At 36.2% G+C, this 18,175-nt stretch overlaps 1 protein-coding gene and 1 long non-coding RNA gene across 2 annotated transcripts in view; both read left to right on the top strand.

Moving 5' to 3' along the window:
- Nucleotides 1–18,175, top strand: part of LOC140165788 (uncharacterized) — a 34,455-nt gene that overhangs the window by 15,409 nt on the left and 871 nt on the right. The window lies entirely within an intron of this gene.
- The window catches only part of LOC140165492 (uncharacterized), a 32,751-nt gene that overhangs the window by 13,705 nt on the left and 871 nt on the right, over nt 1–18,175 (top strand). The window contains exons 5-27 of the mRNA XM_072188782.1: nt 1,465–1,692; nt 2,279–2,527; nt 2,886–3,137; nt 3,651–3,935; nt 4,377–4,628; nt 4,809–5,060; nt 6,754–7,005; nt 7,222–7,473; nt 7,575–7,823; nt 8,120–8,395; nt 8,774–9,025; nt 9,365–9,616; nt 9,794–10,042; nt 10,630–10,899; nt 11,728–11,979; nt 12,685–12,933; nt 13,038–13,289; nt 13,938–14,189; nt 14,435–14,686; nt 15,262–15,513; nt 15,745–15,996; nt 17,046–17,297; nt 17,671–17,821. Coding sequence (XP_072044883.1) covers nt 1,465–1,692; nt 2,279–2,527; nt 2,886–3,137; nt 3,651–3,935; nt 4,377–4,628; nt 4,809–5,060; nt 6,754–7,005; nt 7,222–7,473; nt 7,575–7,823; nt 8,120–8,395; nt 8,774–9,025; nt 9,365–9,616; nt 9,794–10,042; nt 10,630–10,899; nt 11,728–11,979; nt 12,685–12,933; nt 13,038–13,289; nt 13,938–14,189; nt 14,435–14,686; nt 15,262–15,513; nt 15,745–15,996; nt 17,046–17,297; nt 17,671–17,821 — 5,734 coding nt within the window. The remainder of the gene's footprint in view (nt 1–1,464; nt 1,693–2,278; nt 2,528–2,885; nt 3,138–3,650; nt 3,936–4,376; nt 4,629–4,808; nt 5,061–6,753; nt 7,006–7,221; nt 7,474–7,574; nt 7,824–8,119; nt 8,396–8,773; nt 9,026–9,364; nt 9,617–9,793; nt 10,043–10,629; nt 10,900–11,727; nt 11,980–12,684; nt 12,934–13,037; nt 13,290–13,937; nt 14,190–14,434; nt 14,687–15,261; nt 15,514–15,744; nt 15,997–17,045; nt 17,298–17,670; nt 17,822–18,175) is intronic.

An 18,175-nucleotide genomic window follows, 5' to 3' on the forward strand; every position in this document is an offset into this window, starting at 1 on the left:
AATGTCTCCAGAATTTTCTCCATATTACTAGATATGAATTTCTTGATCACTTTAATCATTAGCCTTTTAGAATATTCCATGTACAAACAAATGGAGATAAATCTCAAAACAAATGAAAATTAATGTTTGATGACAAAGTACATAATTTTTAATGATTATTATGGAATAATTTTGGGGGGTACATAACAGTTGTCCTTTTCGATGTTATTGTTGCAACAACGATCTGTGTCAAGCTGATGTTGACCGCTGCGCTGCTTAGAAACAAAGTTACCATATATTATTGATTTTCACTCTGTTAGAAGATCGTCAAGTTGTATTGTCTCTACTCATGATGATGCCACGACTAAAGTTTGTTCGGCTTATATAAGGCGGAAATTATTCGGCTTTTGTTACTGCGCGCGTCAATTAAGTCCCAACTCACGCTCGCGTAAATTCACATAAGCGTGCGACAGTTACACAGTACGCAACGCACAACTAGCGTAAGCATTGCGCCCAACTGCGTGCATGCCATTTTATATCAATACATGGTGTTATGAGTTTTATTTTTTCCGCCTTATATAAACCGAACAAACTTTATTAACGGCACATCTCGGTGGCACGAAGAATACAGAAGCTTTTAAGGATTACCCGTTTTCCTTGGCTTTACCGATCACGCATGAAATGCAGTTTGCAACATACTAATTTTAGCCTTATTTCTGGCTAAACGCTGCACCATACTGCACCGAAATTTGTTGGAAATTGATATCTTTCCAATACATCCCCGTACAATTGATATCTACAATTGCAGCTGAGGCACGATTTAGGTGAAATAAAAAATGAGAAAAAAAATATCGTCATTTTTTCACTGAGTGTTTTATTTGATATGTTTTATATTATTTTCATTTGTAATGTTTTTTATTATTTTGTGAGAAAAAAGTGAGGATTTTTTCATCACCTTGAAATATTTTGATTTCTTATGTTCTTATTATTTTGTGAGGAGAAACGTGAGAATTTTTTCATCACTTTGCCTAATTTTAATATCTTATCTTTATATTATTTTGTGAGAAAATAGTAAGGATTTTTTCATCACTTAGAAATATTTTGATTTATTTATTTTTATATTATTTTCTATAACCTTGCAAATTAAAAAAAATATATTTCTTACAAAATAATGAAAAACATACGAAATCAAATATTTGCAAAGTGATGAAAAAAGTTTTCACTTATTTCCTCTCTTTTTCATTTGTTGTATTTCTATTTTTGAGGATAAAATAAAATTTCATTTCGCACCTTTAATTTCTTATATTTTTATTATTTTCTGAGAAAAAAGTAAGGATATTTTAATCACTTTGAAATTAAGTATGTCCTATTGGCTTTTATTAATTGACGTTTTTCCTGTTAAGTGAAATTGAATAATTGAATAAAATAAAGGTAAATTTGTATTTATTATATCGGAACTAACCAATACTTTCATTGTTGTTACAGTTGACACGACGCCACCAACGGTCACTCTATGTCCATCTGATTTTGATAGCGTGGCTGGTAGACACGTCACGTGGAGAGAACCTGATGTATTTGATTTGTCTGAGAATATCACCATAGTGAAATCGCATTTGCCAGGTTTATTTGTTGCCGAGGAAACCGCAGTAGAGTACAGTTTTACAGACTTGTTTGGGAATACTGGCTTCTGCAGATTTACAATTTACATGTCTTGTATGTACCACAATGTTCCTAATTGTTTAAAATATAAAAAAAAGAAATGTCTTTGACTACCCAGCAGACACAATTGTTTAACAACTTGTTTTTGACAAAACCTTTTACTAAAATGTTTGGTTTTATGCAAAGCAGACAACTTTTTAGTCATTGTGTATCAAAAACCATAACAGAAAAGTTTACCTGTATAGTTCCAACTCGTTGATGTTTTTCCATTTTACGGATGGCAACCAGTGTCTATTAAACTGACCTATAGTACATGTGAAGTTGACTTTGGTTTACCTCAAATTCGGTAGTCATGTCAATGGTGTTTTTTTCGCTGCTGCGATGCAAGCGTGCAGGAAAACGATTACGCTTGCACGATTAACTTTACATGCGCGAATATATACTGCGACCAGTGAAATACGCACCTACGTCACTACGAGGCGAACCAATGTATACCACAATCAACTACATAGCGGTAAGATCGTAATAATTGTGCATTCGTCGCTATAGGAAAAAACGCAATGATTTCATTTTGTATATTCAATAATAAGGCTTTTTTGATAATTATTCAACCATTTCGTCATTTGTTTTAAATTTTAAGATGACACCATTCCGCCTGTTATAAGTGAATGCGATAACATTGAGGCATATGCTGAATTAGGTGTGTTAGACGAACCAGTATACTGGACTCGGCCTTCAACTACTGATGACTACGGGCGTGTAATGTTACTTCATGCCACACATACTCCTGGTGAAAGGTTTCCAATCGGAACGACCTCAGTGATGTACTTGTTTGCAGATGATTCTTACAATGTAGCATATTGCAACTTCTCAGTGGTGGTAAATGAAGGTAACAAAAGCTACAACACGACAAAAGCGGGTTATCCGTTTTAAGAGCATTCTGCGCCGTACCAGAAAATTGGCATTTGTAATGTGTTGTGAGGTGTACTTATTATGAGGTTTATTTTAATTTGAAACGGGTTTGAAAGGGAAAATGCACATCGCTCATTTTGGTCAAAGTATCCTAGTAAAGTAGGTAATGGGGATACTTTATTTATCCCAGTTTATTAAGCCTGGAATTAATCCCGGTTTGTTTGGCCGGGGTGGGGATAACAAGAATCCACCTGTCGGATGGTCACAGTTGTTATTCATTTGAACATAGTTGAAAGTAATTGGAAAATAACTTTTATATTATTTTTCCCTTTAAGTTGATACAACGCCACCTACCGTACACTCCTGTCCATCGGATATGAGTTTAGACATTGAACCTGGTACATCTAGAACACCTGTTTATTGGATGGCTCCATCAGTTACGGATGTATCAGGGAACGTCTCACTCGTGTCTCAAAGTCATCATCCTGGAGATGCATTCACATTTGGAAGAACCGATGTCGTGTATTTGTTCAAGGATGGAAGCAACAATGAAGCACGCTGTGCATTCCAAGTAAACTTGAGAGAAGGTAAACCTGTCGTGATCTAACGTAGACATACATGTATACTTTAATTTTGGTATACTGCTTAGTTTAATATCTCAAATAAGAGCACGCAATAAATGAAATGAGTATATTCTTAATTTATAACCCTATTAATGTGGTACTACACCCCATCTAAAATAACTACACACTGGTAACCAATGTTTATGTATGTTATAGGGGCAAGGAATCCAATTACTTCATTGAAATTTAACTGATTCAAGACAAGTGGTTCATTATATATGTCACAAATTTATCAAGGGGTGTAGTACCACCTTAAAGTACATACAAAATTGTTGTTCTAAGGACATGTTATCATCACACTTGAATTTGGCCGTCATAACAATTACGACAATGTATTTGTGGTGGAGTAACACACGCTATTAAATTTTGAATCTTTAACGATATAATTTGTCTGCAACAATACTGCTACATTCAAAAATTTAAGCAACCTTTTTAAAGAGGTATTTACATTAAGGTTATTATGTTTCATTTCATCAGTCTTTGTAGGCAATAACACATTCATATACATGGATATACTTCCTCCTGCCATCGTCAACTGTCCTTCGGATATTCATGAAACCACTGAGTTGGGCACCTTGCAGTTGACTGTACATTGGTTGGAGCCATCAGCTGTTGATCTGAGAGGAATTGCTACATTACAACGTGCTACACACAGACCAATGGATTTGTTTCCAGTGGAATCAACTACTCAAGTTTCTTATGTATTTGTAGATGACTCGGAAAATATTGCAACCTGTAACTTTTCTGTTATTGTTTCAACAGGTGCATACATTATTTTATGTAAATAATTGTATCTATTTAGGAATAATGTGGATATTTTAAAACAATGTTATGATTCATGGAATGCAAAGCAGCATAATAATTGAAACATTTACAAACTATTTTTGTAAAGGTATCTGACCCCAGTTGGGTTTATCCTTTGAAGGACATATGAAATAATATGCATTTACCACTCTCTTATTTTTTAGTTAAAAAATATCACACCATAGAAGTTACAATTTCAAAAGTGATACATTGAACGGGCATAAACAATCCATCATGCCCTCAATTCTATGAATGAGCCCCTAACTTATATTTGGGCAGTGTAATAATAATTTTACATATCATTTCGTGATACAATTTTATATATCTTGAGTGAATTATATATGGAATGCTAGAGCAAACGGTGCTGTAAATCGAATGTTTCTGTGTTCTTCATCTCAGTTGACTCGTCACCACCCGAAATAACTTTTTGTCCCGATGATATAAGTGAGACAATGGAGATTGGTGACGGAAATAGAAGTATTTCTTGGATTGAGCCAAGGGCATCTGACATCTCAGGCAATGTGACATTGATAACTCAGACTCACACCTCCGGTGACCATTTTAAGCCCGGAAAGACCCGGATCACCTACGTATTTGCGGATGGTGATGGAAATTCAGCATCATGTGAATTTGACATTATTCTAACCCTAGGTGAGGTTTTAAATTGGTATTAAAAAACGCTGTCTTCTCAAAAACAAAAGTAGCCTTTACGTACGGTTAACGTATTAAAGGTACTAAAGTAAGTTCAATGAAACTATTCTGTGCGCCTTTACTATAAAGGGTGATAATTAAACTCGAATTATAAAACCGATTAATATTGTATGTTTGCAGTGGATACCAGGAGTCCTCAAATGTTGTACTGCCCGTCTAACATTGTGACTGATGTTGAACTTGGATCAATTGGAACGTTTGTGAACTGGACAGAGCCGTCTGCAATTGATAATTCCGGAAATGTCACCTTGCTTGCCAAGACACATTCATCCGGAGAATTATTTGGTGCTGGAAAAAACACTGTAACCTATCTGTTTGTGGATCCATCAAATAACATTGCACCCTGCACATTTCAGATTATAGGGGACATTGGTGAGTTTAAGGGTTAACTTGTAAAAATAACTTATCCCTACAGCTTCTATGAAAATTAAAACAACATAAACAAGACAGAAAAAAAAATTGTAAACACAATATCATAGAGCATTTATTAATATAATAAACACTCTTTGTTTATTCTGCTTTTAAAGTGGATAGTTCTCCACCTAGAATTCTAAGTTGTCCGCATAATATTCAGACCTCGGTGGAAGCTGGTACAACTGGAGTGTCAGTGTATTGGGCCAATCCATTTGTCACGGATCTTTCCAACTTTGTCGAAATCCGTGCAACTCATTTTCCAGGACAGTTTTTTTCTATTGGAGAAGCAGTTGTTGAATACACATTTGAAGATCAATCTCTCACGAAACATGCAAGTTGCAATTCGAAGCATTTTTAGTTGTTTACCCTCGTGTGACCTTTCGTGACCTGTAGCAAAGAATGTACAATTAACGTTCATACAAGTTCCTACAACTGGAGTCCACTACCCCTCTAGCAGTGATCTATAGGGTCTATACTATCACCTCAAAGATTGGTTGACATGGGTGTTGATCTCGACCATTTTTCAAAACTCTTTGCTCCTAGACTAAAAGCGGCATTATTTAGAGATGAGGTAGATTGAGCAAATTACGTCATAGTTGACATAAACAACCTATGCAAAACGACTTATTTAATTCAAGCTGTATGTATATTTGTACCCTTCTTTGTAGCCAATAATACATTCTCAAACATGGATACGGCTCCTCCTGTCATCGTCAACTGTCCTTCGGAGATTCATGAATCCACAGAATTGGGTAATTCACAGTTAGCAGTATATTGGTTGGAGTAGCCGCAGTCTGTGGCCCTCACAGACTTAGTGAGCGCGTCGCGCAGTGAACCGAGCGCGTAGCGCTAGACGATCAAACGAGCGCGTCAGAGCGAGGCCTCTCTGGATAGTATACTAATAGCAACAGAGCCCGAAAGTAGTGCTAGGTTGGAGCCTACAGCTGTGGATTTGAGGAGAATTGTAATATTCCAAAATGCTACCCACACACCTGGAGATTTGTTTCCAGTGGAATCACCAACAGGAGTTTCTTATTTATTTGTAGATGACTCGGGAAATATCGCAACATGTGACTTTTCTGTTCTTGTTTCAACAGGTATCGATATTCTAAGAATTTTGTGCATGATTATTGAAATGCGATCTTTACCCTATAAACTGTACACATGCTATCGGAAGTTAAAGAACAAACGGAAATGAAAAGAAATGAACAAAGAAGTCACCTGGCACCCCCGAGATTAGATCCTCCGACCCCTTCGCATGCCACGCACAAGATCACTGGTCTGTACCCACGGTGATTTCGCTGGATTCCCTGAGTATGCATATCAGTTCAGTTCAGTTCAGTTCAGTATAAGTCATAAGTATCACATCGCATCACGTAGAATCCATGCATATACAGTGCTTTTCATAGTGAGCTTTAGTGAGATTCGGCGCCCCTCCAAGCGATGAAAGCTAAAATTTGGCGTATTTCAGCACAAAATTTGTTTCAAGAATAGAATTGGGGACATAGCCCTGGGCGCCACAACCCCAAGCTACGCCACTCTGCTTTCACTATACATATTGACTTTCTCTTCGATGTAGCTTATTTCCACGAGTAAGTGACTTTCTTACTCACAATTTTAGATGCAAACATATCTTTCTTCTCTGTCACAGTTGACTCAACGCCACCTGAAATAACATTTTGCCCTGCTGACATAAATGAAGTAATGGAGGTTGGTGACGAAAATAGAAGTATTTCTTGGATTCAGCCGAGGGCATCTGACATCTCAGACGATGTGATATTAATAAGTCAGACTCACAATATCGGAGATCATTTTAAGCCTGGAAATACTCCAATTGTCTACGTATTCGTAGATGGTAATGGGAATTCAGCGTCATGTGACTTTGACATTATTATAACCTTAGGTGAGCAGGTTTGAACCTTTGAGAAGAAAAATGGCAATGTCGCTCCAAAAACAAAAGTGCCATTTAAACATCGTTGACTGACTTAAAGATAATCAAATTAAAACAATTTTGCGGACTTACACTTGAATTATAATGGTGACGATTCACGTAATTCTCATACAATGGCCAATGCACAAATCACAGATAAACATGATAATCATCTAATTACTTTTATAGTGGATACCACGAAGCCCACTATGGTATACTGCCCTTCTGATATTGTGACGGATGTTGAAATTGGATCAATTGGGACATTTGTTAACTGGACAGAACCGGCTGCTTTTGATAAATCCGGAAATGTCACCTTGCTTGCAAAGACACATTCTTCTGGTGAATTGTTTGGTGTTGGAAAAAACACTGTAACCTACCTTTTCGTGGATCCGTCAAATAACATTGCAGCTTGTACGTTTCAGGTTATAGGTCAGACTGGTGAGTTTCTAATCTTGGCTACCGTAAGCTCGTTGTCTATATAAAAATCAAACATAAATGATACGTCAATATTTTCACCGTTTGTCGTTTACATTTTAAAGCGGATAGTTTACCACCTAGAATTCTTAGCTGTCCACATGACATTCAGACGTCAGTGGAAACAGGTACAACAGGAGTGCCCGTGTTTTGGGACAATCCAGTGGTGATGGATCTTTCCAACTTTGTAGGAATCCGTTCAACTCATTACCCAGGCCAGCTCTTTTCCATTGGCGAAACTGTTGTGGAATACACATTTGAAGATCAATCCCTTAACTTTGCCAAATGCAAATTCACTGTCAGAGTTGAAAGAGGTAAGCTTCTCTCGATTTCAGTGCAGATCTTATACGTGAAATTAGAGAGACGATCTAGGTGTAGCTACAAGTCATGGACCGTTTCTTTTTACAGTCTAACTTGTTTAAAATGTTACGAGTATAAATAACATGAAGTATTACAATACTGTTTTAAACGCATACCACATAACATAATATCAATTAAACGTATGATAAACTAGAACTGTGTTGCTGTTTTTGTCATAGGTGACAAAAAAACCTATACACTGGAGTTATTACATTTAAGTTGCATTGGGCATATATAATTTTCTTTGCAGGCAATAATATATCCATATACATGGATACGGCTCCCCCTGTTATCGTCAACTGTCCTTCGGATATCCATGAATCCACTGAGTTGGGCACCTTACAGTTAGCAGTATCTTGGTTGGAGCCCTCGGCTATAGATTTGAGTGGAATTGCTACATTGCAAGGTGCATCACACAGACCAATGGATTTGTTTCCAGTGAAATCATCTACAGAAGTTTCTTATGTATTTGTAGATGACTCGGAAAATATTGCAACCTGTAATTTTTCTGTTATTGTTTCCACAGGTACATACATTTTGTTTGCTAAAAAATGGCTATGGTTTTCATTGTAATAAAGGTGGAAATATAATAGACAACTCGAAACACATGTATCCATGAAGTATGGTCTTTTATTTCGATAACATTATCTGTATATAAAAAGGGAGAATGCACATGTTAAAACATATTATGATTCGTAAAAGACGAAGCAGTAACATTGAGCCACAGTACTAGTTTACTCTCATATATGCTACATCCTGTGTTATGTTATTTAACTTCTGAACGATTTGACGTCAAGGTAGTATATCTTAATTCTTTCAAAACATGTAAGCGAACTTTCACTCCCGATTTTATATGAATGGCACAGCAAAATAAACATGTCGTTTTTCTTTATCTTCATCTCAGTTGACTCAACACCGCCCGAAATAACCTTTTGTCCCGATGGAATAAGTGAAACAATTGAGATTGGCGAAGAAAATAGACGTATTTCATGGATTGAACCAAGGGCATCTGACATCTCAGGCAATGTGACATTGAGAAGCCAGACATATATCTCCGGAGATTATTTCAGACCGGGAAAGACTCGAAACAAATACATATTCACAGATGGTGATGGAAATTCAGCAGCATGTGACTTTGACGTTATTCTTACAGTAGGTGCGCTGATATAGTGGTATGAAGATAAATCATGATACCGTACATTATTTGGTGATGATAAATATCGAATAAATCACATGCGATCTCCTTTTTTGATTCCATCAAGTCAGTATTTTTTATCCTATTATCATAATAACATTGGTTACTTTACGATGCTTTTATCTTGCAATTCTGGATATAAATACTTGCATATCCACACACAGAGTACTACGTCATCATCCTAAAACAAAAGTGACATTCTAGATTTTATAACTTGTTAGAGGTTAGAAAAAATAAGAGCATTTTGTTAGTTTGTAATTATAAAACTATAAAATAGATTATTCACCTTTATGTAAACAGTGGATTCCGTGAGGCCCAAAATGGTGTACTGCCCATCTGACATAGTCACTGATGTTGAAGTTGGAGCAAGTGGACAGTTTGTGAACTGGACAGAACCGTCAGCTACAGATGAATCTGGAAACATCACCTTGCTTGCCAAGACACATTCTCCTGGGGAATTGTTTGGCGCTGGATCAACTACTGTAACGTACCTTTTCGTGGATTCATCAAACAACGTTGCAGCTTGTGCATTTCATGTTATAGGGACTAGTGGTGAGTTCCTGGGTTGATTTGTACAAACAAAGGAAACAGCTGTTGTTATAATTATAATGTGAACAAGATCGTTAAATGTGTTGGCATTTGTACATGATAGTCATAGTAAAAGAATTCTGTGAACAGACATTGTCAGATACATTTATACGTGCACTTTTTGTTTTTTAATTTGTAAAGTCGACCGTACTCCGCCTAGAATTTTAAGCTGTCCACATGATATTCAGGCATCAACAGAAGTTGGTACAACAGGAGTGTCAGTGTTTTGGGACAATCCATCGGTCATAGATCTTTCCACCTTCGTTGAAATCCGTTCAACTCATTCCCCAGGCCAGCTCTTCTCCATTGGTGAGACTGTTGTTGAATACACATTTGAAGATCAATCGCATAATATCGCTAAATGCAACTTCACTGTCACGGTTGAAACAGGTAGGTTTAAAAATAGTGATATCCGTGAATGCGAATCGACAAAATAGTGCTACATGTAAATTTCTTTGACCGATGTACTAATATAGCCTGATAGTTGTCAAGCCGAAAGACAAAATAGTACATTTTACGTGAAACGTTATTTATCTCTACTGAAGTAGAAAAATTAGCTAATACTGCTTTTTCCTTGTTTTTGCCAAATTTTTATTTTGAAAATACCTTTTGACAATTTTAATAACTTATCATTTACCTTTGAGCACAAATGCATTATTTTATTTCTCTTACACTGGGATCAGTGATTAGACCTTCTTGTCAATAACAAGATAATTGGTCCCCATTGGGTTTCAGTGAATAAATGTATACACAATATCTGAGACAATCATTGCCAACGGTACACTTATTACATATCGCATAAACGCGAATAAAGTATATGGCTCTTTTTTATATAAACTAAACAATATGGAAATACTATAATTGTGTTTCTCTGTCATCCAAATTTCAGCATTGAACATTCGTTGTATGATAGGAACGTACTTCACAAATGAAAGAGAGGTATTTACTTTTTGTACATTTTGTATCGGTCTTTGTAGGCAATAATACAACCATATACATGGATACTCCTGTCATCGTCAATTGTCCTTCAGATGTTCATAAATCCACTGAGTTGGGCACCTTACAGTTGGCAGTATCTTGGTTGGAGCCTTCAGCTGTGGATCTTAGAGGAATTGCTACATTACAAAATGCTACACACAGACCTGGAGATGTGTTTCCAGTGGAATCATCTACAAATGTTTCTTACGTATTTGAAGATGACTCGGGAAATCTTGCAACCTGCAACTTCTCTGTTATTGTTACAACGGGTACAGAAATGCATTTCTCTTTAATTGTTTAGGTTTTCTGTGTAGGAATGTGAGAATGTCTTGAAATTTTAACCCTAGCTTTATTTTTTGTTAACGCTGTAGTAAGGGGATTTGATATAACATCTGGACTTCTAAATTGATATATTCGAGTTTATTCAACAATTTGATGTGAAAATAACCATCAACATTGTCCATATGACTTTACTATAACAATATGATGTAAGTGCATTTTGAATATTTTGTAAAATTTTTCCCCTTGTAAGTTCCCCCTTTTTACCCCTATGCCCCCTATGAAAAAAAATCACGACCCTATTCATTTTGAATGGTAAGAAGTTTATTCAACAATTTGATGTCAAAATACCCATCAACATTGTCCATATGACGTTACTATAACAACATGATGTAAATGCATTCTGATTTTTTTTGTGTAAAAATGTCCCCCTTGTAAGTTCCCCCTTTTTACCCCTATGCCCCCTATGAAAAAATCATGACCCTATTCATTTTGAATGTTAAGAAGGTTATTCAACAATTTGATGTGAAAATAGCCATCAACATTGTCCATATGACGTTACTATAACAACATGATGTAAGTGCATTCTGAATTTTTTTGTAAAAATTTCCCCCTTGTAAGTTCCCCCTTTTACCCCTATACCCCCTATGAAAAAATCACGACCCTATTTATTTTGAATGGTAAGTAGTTTAAATTCCGCGTCAAAATAAATGTTACTCGATGACTTTTTAAACAGACGTAAGACAATCGTCATCATCATACAATACTTTCAGACGTTTACATTGAATATAAAAATTGTGTTGTATCGCACCTTTTAGTTGATACTAGGAAACCAAATATACAATCATGTCCACCTGATATTCTTACTGACGTTGAAGTTGGATCAATGGGAGCCTCTGTATCGTGGACAGAACCCTCTGCTACAGATGAGTCAGGAACCGTAACATTGCTTGCAAAGTCCCATTCTTCCGAAGAGTATTTTGGAGTCGGTACAACATCTGTTACTTATTTATATGCTGACCCCTCGAACAATATCGCCTCTTGCATTTTTCAAATAGTTGCTAGGAGTGGTAAGTATATTATTCAGACTAAATGTGTGGATATACAAAACAACCATTTGCATAAAACAATCAAAATTAATATTTAAATTTGCAACAAAATTTATTGCAATTTCTTCTATAAATTGTCATCATAAGCATTACACAAACGTTTGCTTGAATGAATTAAAGTTTTAACTTCAACACTACACTATTTTTCGCTCACCTGGAACGTTTTCACTAGTCCGACTAGCGTCTTCAGCAGATGGTGATGCTGTGTTGATATCTTGTCTACAATCGGGATATCTCTCACTGATGAGAGAATATAATTTATATTCATAGCGTGTCTTTGGCAGATATTTTAAAGGGGGATAGTGGAATGTCATCTTTCCCTGGGAAAGATCTGACAGCAGGCCAGACCATGGCCAGAGGGTAACATGAGCAGGAGGTTTCTTTTTACATAGAAAGCAAGGATAGTCTTGTTAATATGGGCTAACTTTCCCCTAGGCCATCCAATATGCCATGAATTAGTAGGACTGCAACTGGTATCTACTCTTCAGTTTATACTCATATTTCCACATCTGTTATTTTTATGTGCACCTTTTAATATCCTTTCCAAGAGTGTAAGTAAATGTTCACATTCCTACATTCCTATGAATCCATTGCTTATTCAGTTTAGCGGGAGATTTGAGATCATTTTAAAAATCCGATTCATTATAATTTATAACTTTGCTGCAGTTGATACAACTCCACCAGTAATAGTCGGCTGTCCATCAAACATTAATACCTTTGCTGAAGTTGGAAGCCCCGGAATACCGGTGTTTTGGGATATACCAGCTGCAATTGACCCTTCCGGAACAGTCATATCAGAATCTTCCCACGAACCTGGGCAAATCCTTCCTGTCGGCTCAACGTTTGTATTATATACATTTACAGATTCGTCGACAAACATTGCTGAATGCAATTTTACCGTAGCTATTGCTACTGGTAAGTAGAAAGATAAGATTAAAATGGGTTTTTTTAATAATCTAAAACACATGTTTTCTCGATGTTCAAATTATTGGTCTACAAACAATTGCATTATTTTACAGTTGATACAGTACCTCCTGACGTTGAATTTTGTCCCAAAGACGTGATCACTGTCACTGAGCTAGGCAACATGGGGAAGCCTGTGTATTGGAGAGAACCGATAACCTCGGACATTTCGGGCAACGTGGCGTTGTCCAGACAGAGCCATCATTCTGGAGATGAGTTCCCACTAGGCATGACGGACATTAGTTACGAGTACATCGATGAATCTAACAATGGCGTCTGGTGCAACTTTAGCGTAGTAATTAACACGGGTGAGAACATGTGTAACCTCCTTATTTTACGTATCAAAATCTGATTTAACTGTTTTTATTTACACAATTTTTAAGCAAAAAGGAAGTTGGGTTTGTCCTACAATGTAGAACCTACATACTGAATTAACAATGTAGAAACTACATACTGAATTAATTCTCCGGGCCATTCATATAATGATACCTTAATTTAATTTGACAATATCTCCCACGCAGGCAATGTCTGTAATTGTAGATGTAATTGAAGGATTTCTGAGAAAACAAAAACTATTACATTTATCACTCGGGCATGATAAATATATATGAGAACCCGTATTGATAGTCCTGGCTGCTCCTGGACTGTGGAACAATTTACCCATCACCATCCGTACTGCTAACTCATTGCCAGTCTTCAAGAAATTACTGAAGTCATATCTCTTCCCAAAAAGTTGAATGTTTTTATTGCTCACTTTGTTAGAATCGCGGTGTAAGAACATGGTCCATGTAAATTGTGTTTCCATTAAACAATTTGCATACCACTAATTAATCCAGTAATGAACAAAATATAAGCGGAATGATCATTATTCAGTGGCTAATATTTTGTTAGAGGTACAGAGACACTTCCAATATTTATTTCAAATTTCCTTTTTGATTCTCGTTTATGCTCAACAGAGGATACAACATCACCTTCAATCAGAAATTGTCCATCTGATATCGTTGCCGAAATTATCGATGGATCAGTATCGACACCTGTATCATGGAAAGAACCTTCTGCTATGGATGCATCTGGCAATGCAACATTGGTAGTGAAGACGCACCAATCAGGAGAGAGATTCGGGAGTGGTACCTCTACTATTATGTATATCTTTGCAGACAATTCTAACAATATGGCATACTGTACCTTTTCTGTCAGTGTTAATCTTGGTAAGTCAATGTTCCATTCCCCATTTATATGTAAACACATAATGAAAAGCAAAATAATGCCTGATTCAGGCAAATGCAATATTTGGTACACATAGTTTCAACAAACATCAATCTACATAATTAGGAAAGTCAACTCAGTCTGACATCATCCGATGATAGAAACTGCTTCACGTCAATGGCTCTACAACAGTGTTATCCCTTCGGTTCCGACAAAAAATACATTTAACAAATTTGTATTTTTACAGTTGACACATTGCCTCCAGAAGTGCTTCAGTGCCCCTCTGATATAAGCACATCAACTGAAATCGGCATTGACCGCGTTCAAGTATTTTGGATTGAACCTATTGGCATTGACAAATCCGGCCGGACTGACGTTATTCACAGAACCCATGTACCTGGGCAGCTCTTTCCAATGGATATGACGCAGGTGTCGTATGTATTTTCGGATGAGGAAGGTAACCGTGCCTTTTGCAACTTTTCGGTGACCGTTAACCAGAGTAAGTCAGTCTATCATTCTATTATTAAGTAAACATCTACCAAAAAGTAACTGTCCCCCATTATTCCGAGACAAAACTCAAATGCATCAAATTTAAAATCAGAAATAGCAAAAACAAACACAGGTTAATTTTGCAATAGCTCAACATATGTAGCCACGGTGACTCCTTCAATGCAAAATATGCATTTTCTAATATTGCACTAAAAAGGTACCCTAGTCAGTGTACCATTACATTCGCTACATGACTTGTCAAAATGACCTGCGGTGACCAGTGACGACCAGGTACTCTAGCAACAAAAGCAACATTCTCAATGGGTTTCGGTGCAACTTTTGAATAAGCATCTTTCTCATTCAAAGGATTGCCATGGAAACAAATTTTAGGCTATTAAGACAAACGAGACATCAAAATTTGCAAAAGAAAACTGTGTTCCCTTTTCAGTTTTAAAATTTGATGCATAGATTTTGAGTCATTATCTCATCATAAAGGGGGTGGGGTAATTACTTTTTGGAAGATGTTTATAACGAAATTGAAAAATCCTATAGATTTAATGGATTTTATCATATTTCCCATTACAGAAGATACGAATCCACCTGTAATAGCTGGCTGTCCATCGGACATTTACAAAACCGTTGAAATCGGAACATTAGCTACCCACGTTTCTTGGAACGAACCGATTGCTAGCGACATTTCAGGAAATGCTGAGTTACTTACAGCTACACACAAACCGGGTGAAGAATTTGATGTTGGTACAACTCCTGTGTCTTACACATACACTGACGGATCGAATAACAGCGCAACATGCGGATTTCGTATACATATCTCAGAATGTGAGTATAAAATGGGCAAAATAAACATATCTCTGTAACGTCAGAGTTTGTTTCTTGTCTTTGTTCTTCCTTTCCTTTCTAGTTTAGAATCTTTTTATTTTTCTTTAGTCCACTGTATGATCTGATATTACTGGCCAGTACAAAATTGTAATTTAGTGACAGTATGACATAGACTTTTCTACTTAAATATTGTAGTTGCTAAATATATATATATTTACATTTTATTTTCAGCGGATACTCGTGCACCAACCATCCTATTCTGTCCCAGTAACGTCACAGCGGAGATAGATGAAGGCTCCTTGGGGGCAATCGTGAATTGGAAAGAACCAATTGCTGAAGACGTCTCTGGTGATGTGATGCTACTGATTCAGACTCACTCGTCTGGAACCTTTTTCGCTATTGGAACAACAATAGTCTCGTATATATTTCGTGACAATGCCAACAACATGGAGAAATGTTCGTTTTCAGTGACGGTGTCCGGAGGTAGGAGGGTTTTCAAAACGAATTAATCATTATTATTATTCGCAAAATCCAATATGCGATTTCAATCATTCAGAATAAAGTGCATGTTGTGTAATATCAATAATTTACATAGCAGGTGAAGTATTGGTTGAGCTTGGTTGAAGCAGCCAATGTAACTGAAAAGTAAACTGCCGGGAATAACCGACGAGTGAAGTCAAAATTCATGACCGCCAATGTGGGCGATTATATTGTTCTTCCCACTTCAATATCCTGTATATTTACCCACAATGGTCTTTGTTTCTGAATTATATACGATTTTTAAGGAAAACAAACACACAATTTCATTACCGTTGTAATACTTGTATCGGGTGCCTTTCTTAATTATTTAATTCATAAATCCGGGAAATGACAATATATCAAAAAAAATCAACAACAACAAATCAAATTTATTTATTTCCATATACATTATACATAATCTAAAAAAAATTGTACATCAAAACAAACAGCAAACAAAAAAGACAATATGGAGGAGTTGACCGGAAGGCCAATGAGGCCTGAATAAGCCAACCCCTAAACAAAATTCGTTGCAAAAATAACAAGAACAAAATCACATGAGACCTAACATGCAAGGCCAATAAGACAAGACTGACAGTGCCCAGAAAAAAGAAAAGAAAAAAAGTTATTCGTAAACTGAAATCATATTTCGTTTAAGCTGATTACGAAAATGTTTAACGGATTTGCAAGTCTTTGCTTTTTTATTTATACTGTTCCAAAAAGTGGGTCCAGTAGCTCGGATGGAATGATCAGAGAATGTTTTTTTATTATTTGTCAAGTTGAGATCATTTACATGTCTTGTCTGGTAGCCGTGTATGTCAGAGCGCTTTGTAAAATGACCATTAAATAAATCAGGCAAATCATTCATAGAATATCTATACATAAATATGCCCAGTTCGAGTGAGTACATATCTTTTACAGTTAGTAGGTTACATTTTGCAACTAAAGGTCCTGAATGACTTCTGTATTGACTATTTAACACTGTTCTGTTATATGTGTTCTCTTGTTGCCTGTAGTCGATAAAACATCTTCGAAGATTTTCAACTGCCCTTCAAATATTGTCGCGAGAGTTGAACCAGGAAAAGATGCCACCATGGTGACTTGGAGTGAACCATTTGCCATTAACCTGTCAGCAGCTACAAAGATATCGAGTACTCATGAAGCAAATGAATCATTTCCAATTGGCTCAACTCAAGTTGTATACACATTCGAACAACCAGATGGTTATAAAGAATATTGCAACTTCACAATAACTGTGATTAAACATGGTAAGAATTTGTGTTTCTATTGCAGCTTAAAACTATCACTAGCGTCACTTTATTCACTAAATTATAATAAGAACCTTACGTTATCTTATAGATGAGTTGACTTCTGACGTCAACGGCTGGCAGTATGCGCACACATCACCACAATTTCCATTGCTTTTTGCCTGGCAGTATGCGCGCGCATCATAGTTTGTTCAGGGCTCGTGTTCTTAAAACTTCCGCCACATCACAATAAAACTATTGAACAGAGTAGTGGCTGCATGCATGGGGTTCACTCAAGTATAATGATATACCAGTCCCTTGCCTTTGTTGATAAACATTGGGGTTAACTCATCTATAAAATAAACTTTAAATTACATGTTTTGCTTTCTTATAGATAATGCAACAGAAGTTGGAAAGAAAGGGAGTCAACTCGACTCTTCAAGGAGTCCAAGTGCAGGGTCAGGAGTGTCTTACGCAGCCTTGGTAATGTCGCTATTAATCTTGATTATTATCATCGGCGTGGTATTGGTATTCTTATATATTCGGTAAGTATCCTGGGAGGTTATTTTATTATTTTATTTGTTTTCAAAAACCTGGACCCGCCCCTGGAGATAATAAGAATTAACCTTCCATAAAAGATTTGTATAAATTTAAACTAAGTGTTATTTATCAGGAGATATATCAATTTAAACATGTTAAACTGGTCAACACATTTTCAGGGAACACACAATTGTAGATAAATTTATCATTTACAAAACAGTGCTATAAATATAAAGAGTAAATCAAAATAACTAACCATTTGGATTTGTGTCTATATTTTAAAAAGTATTTCGTCAATTGAAAAGATTTTTGGCTTTAAATAATATAAAAGTTCATAAATTTGAAAGTCACAAAAAGTT

This window comes from Amphiura filiformis, chromosome 12, assembly GCF_039555335.1.
Source record: "Amphiura filiformis chromosome 12, Afil_fr2py, whole genome shotgun sequence".
NCBI classification, from domain to species: Eukaryota; Metazoa; Echinodermata; class Ophiuroidea; order Amphilepidida; family Amphiuridae; genus Amphiura; species Amphiura filiformis.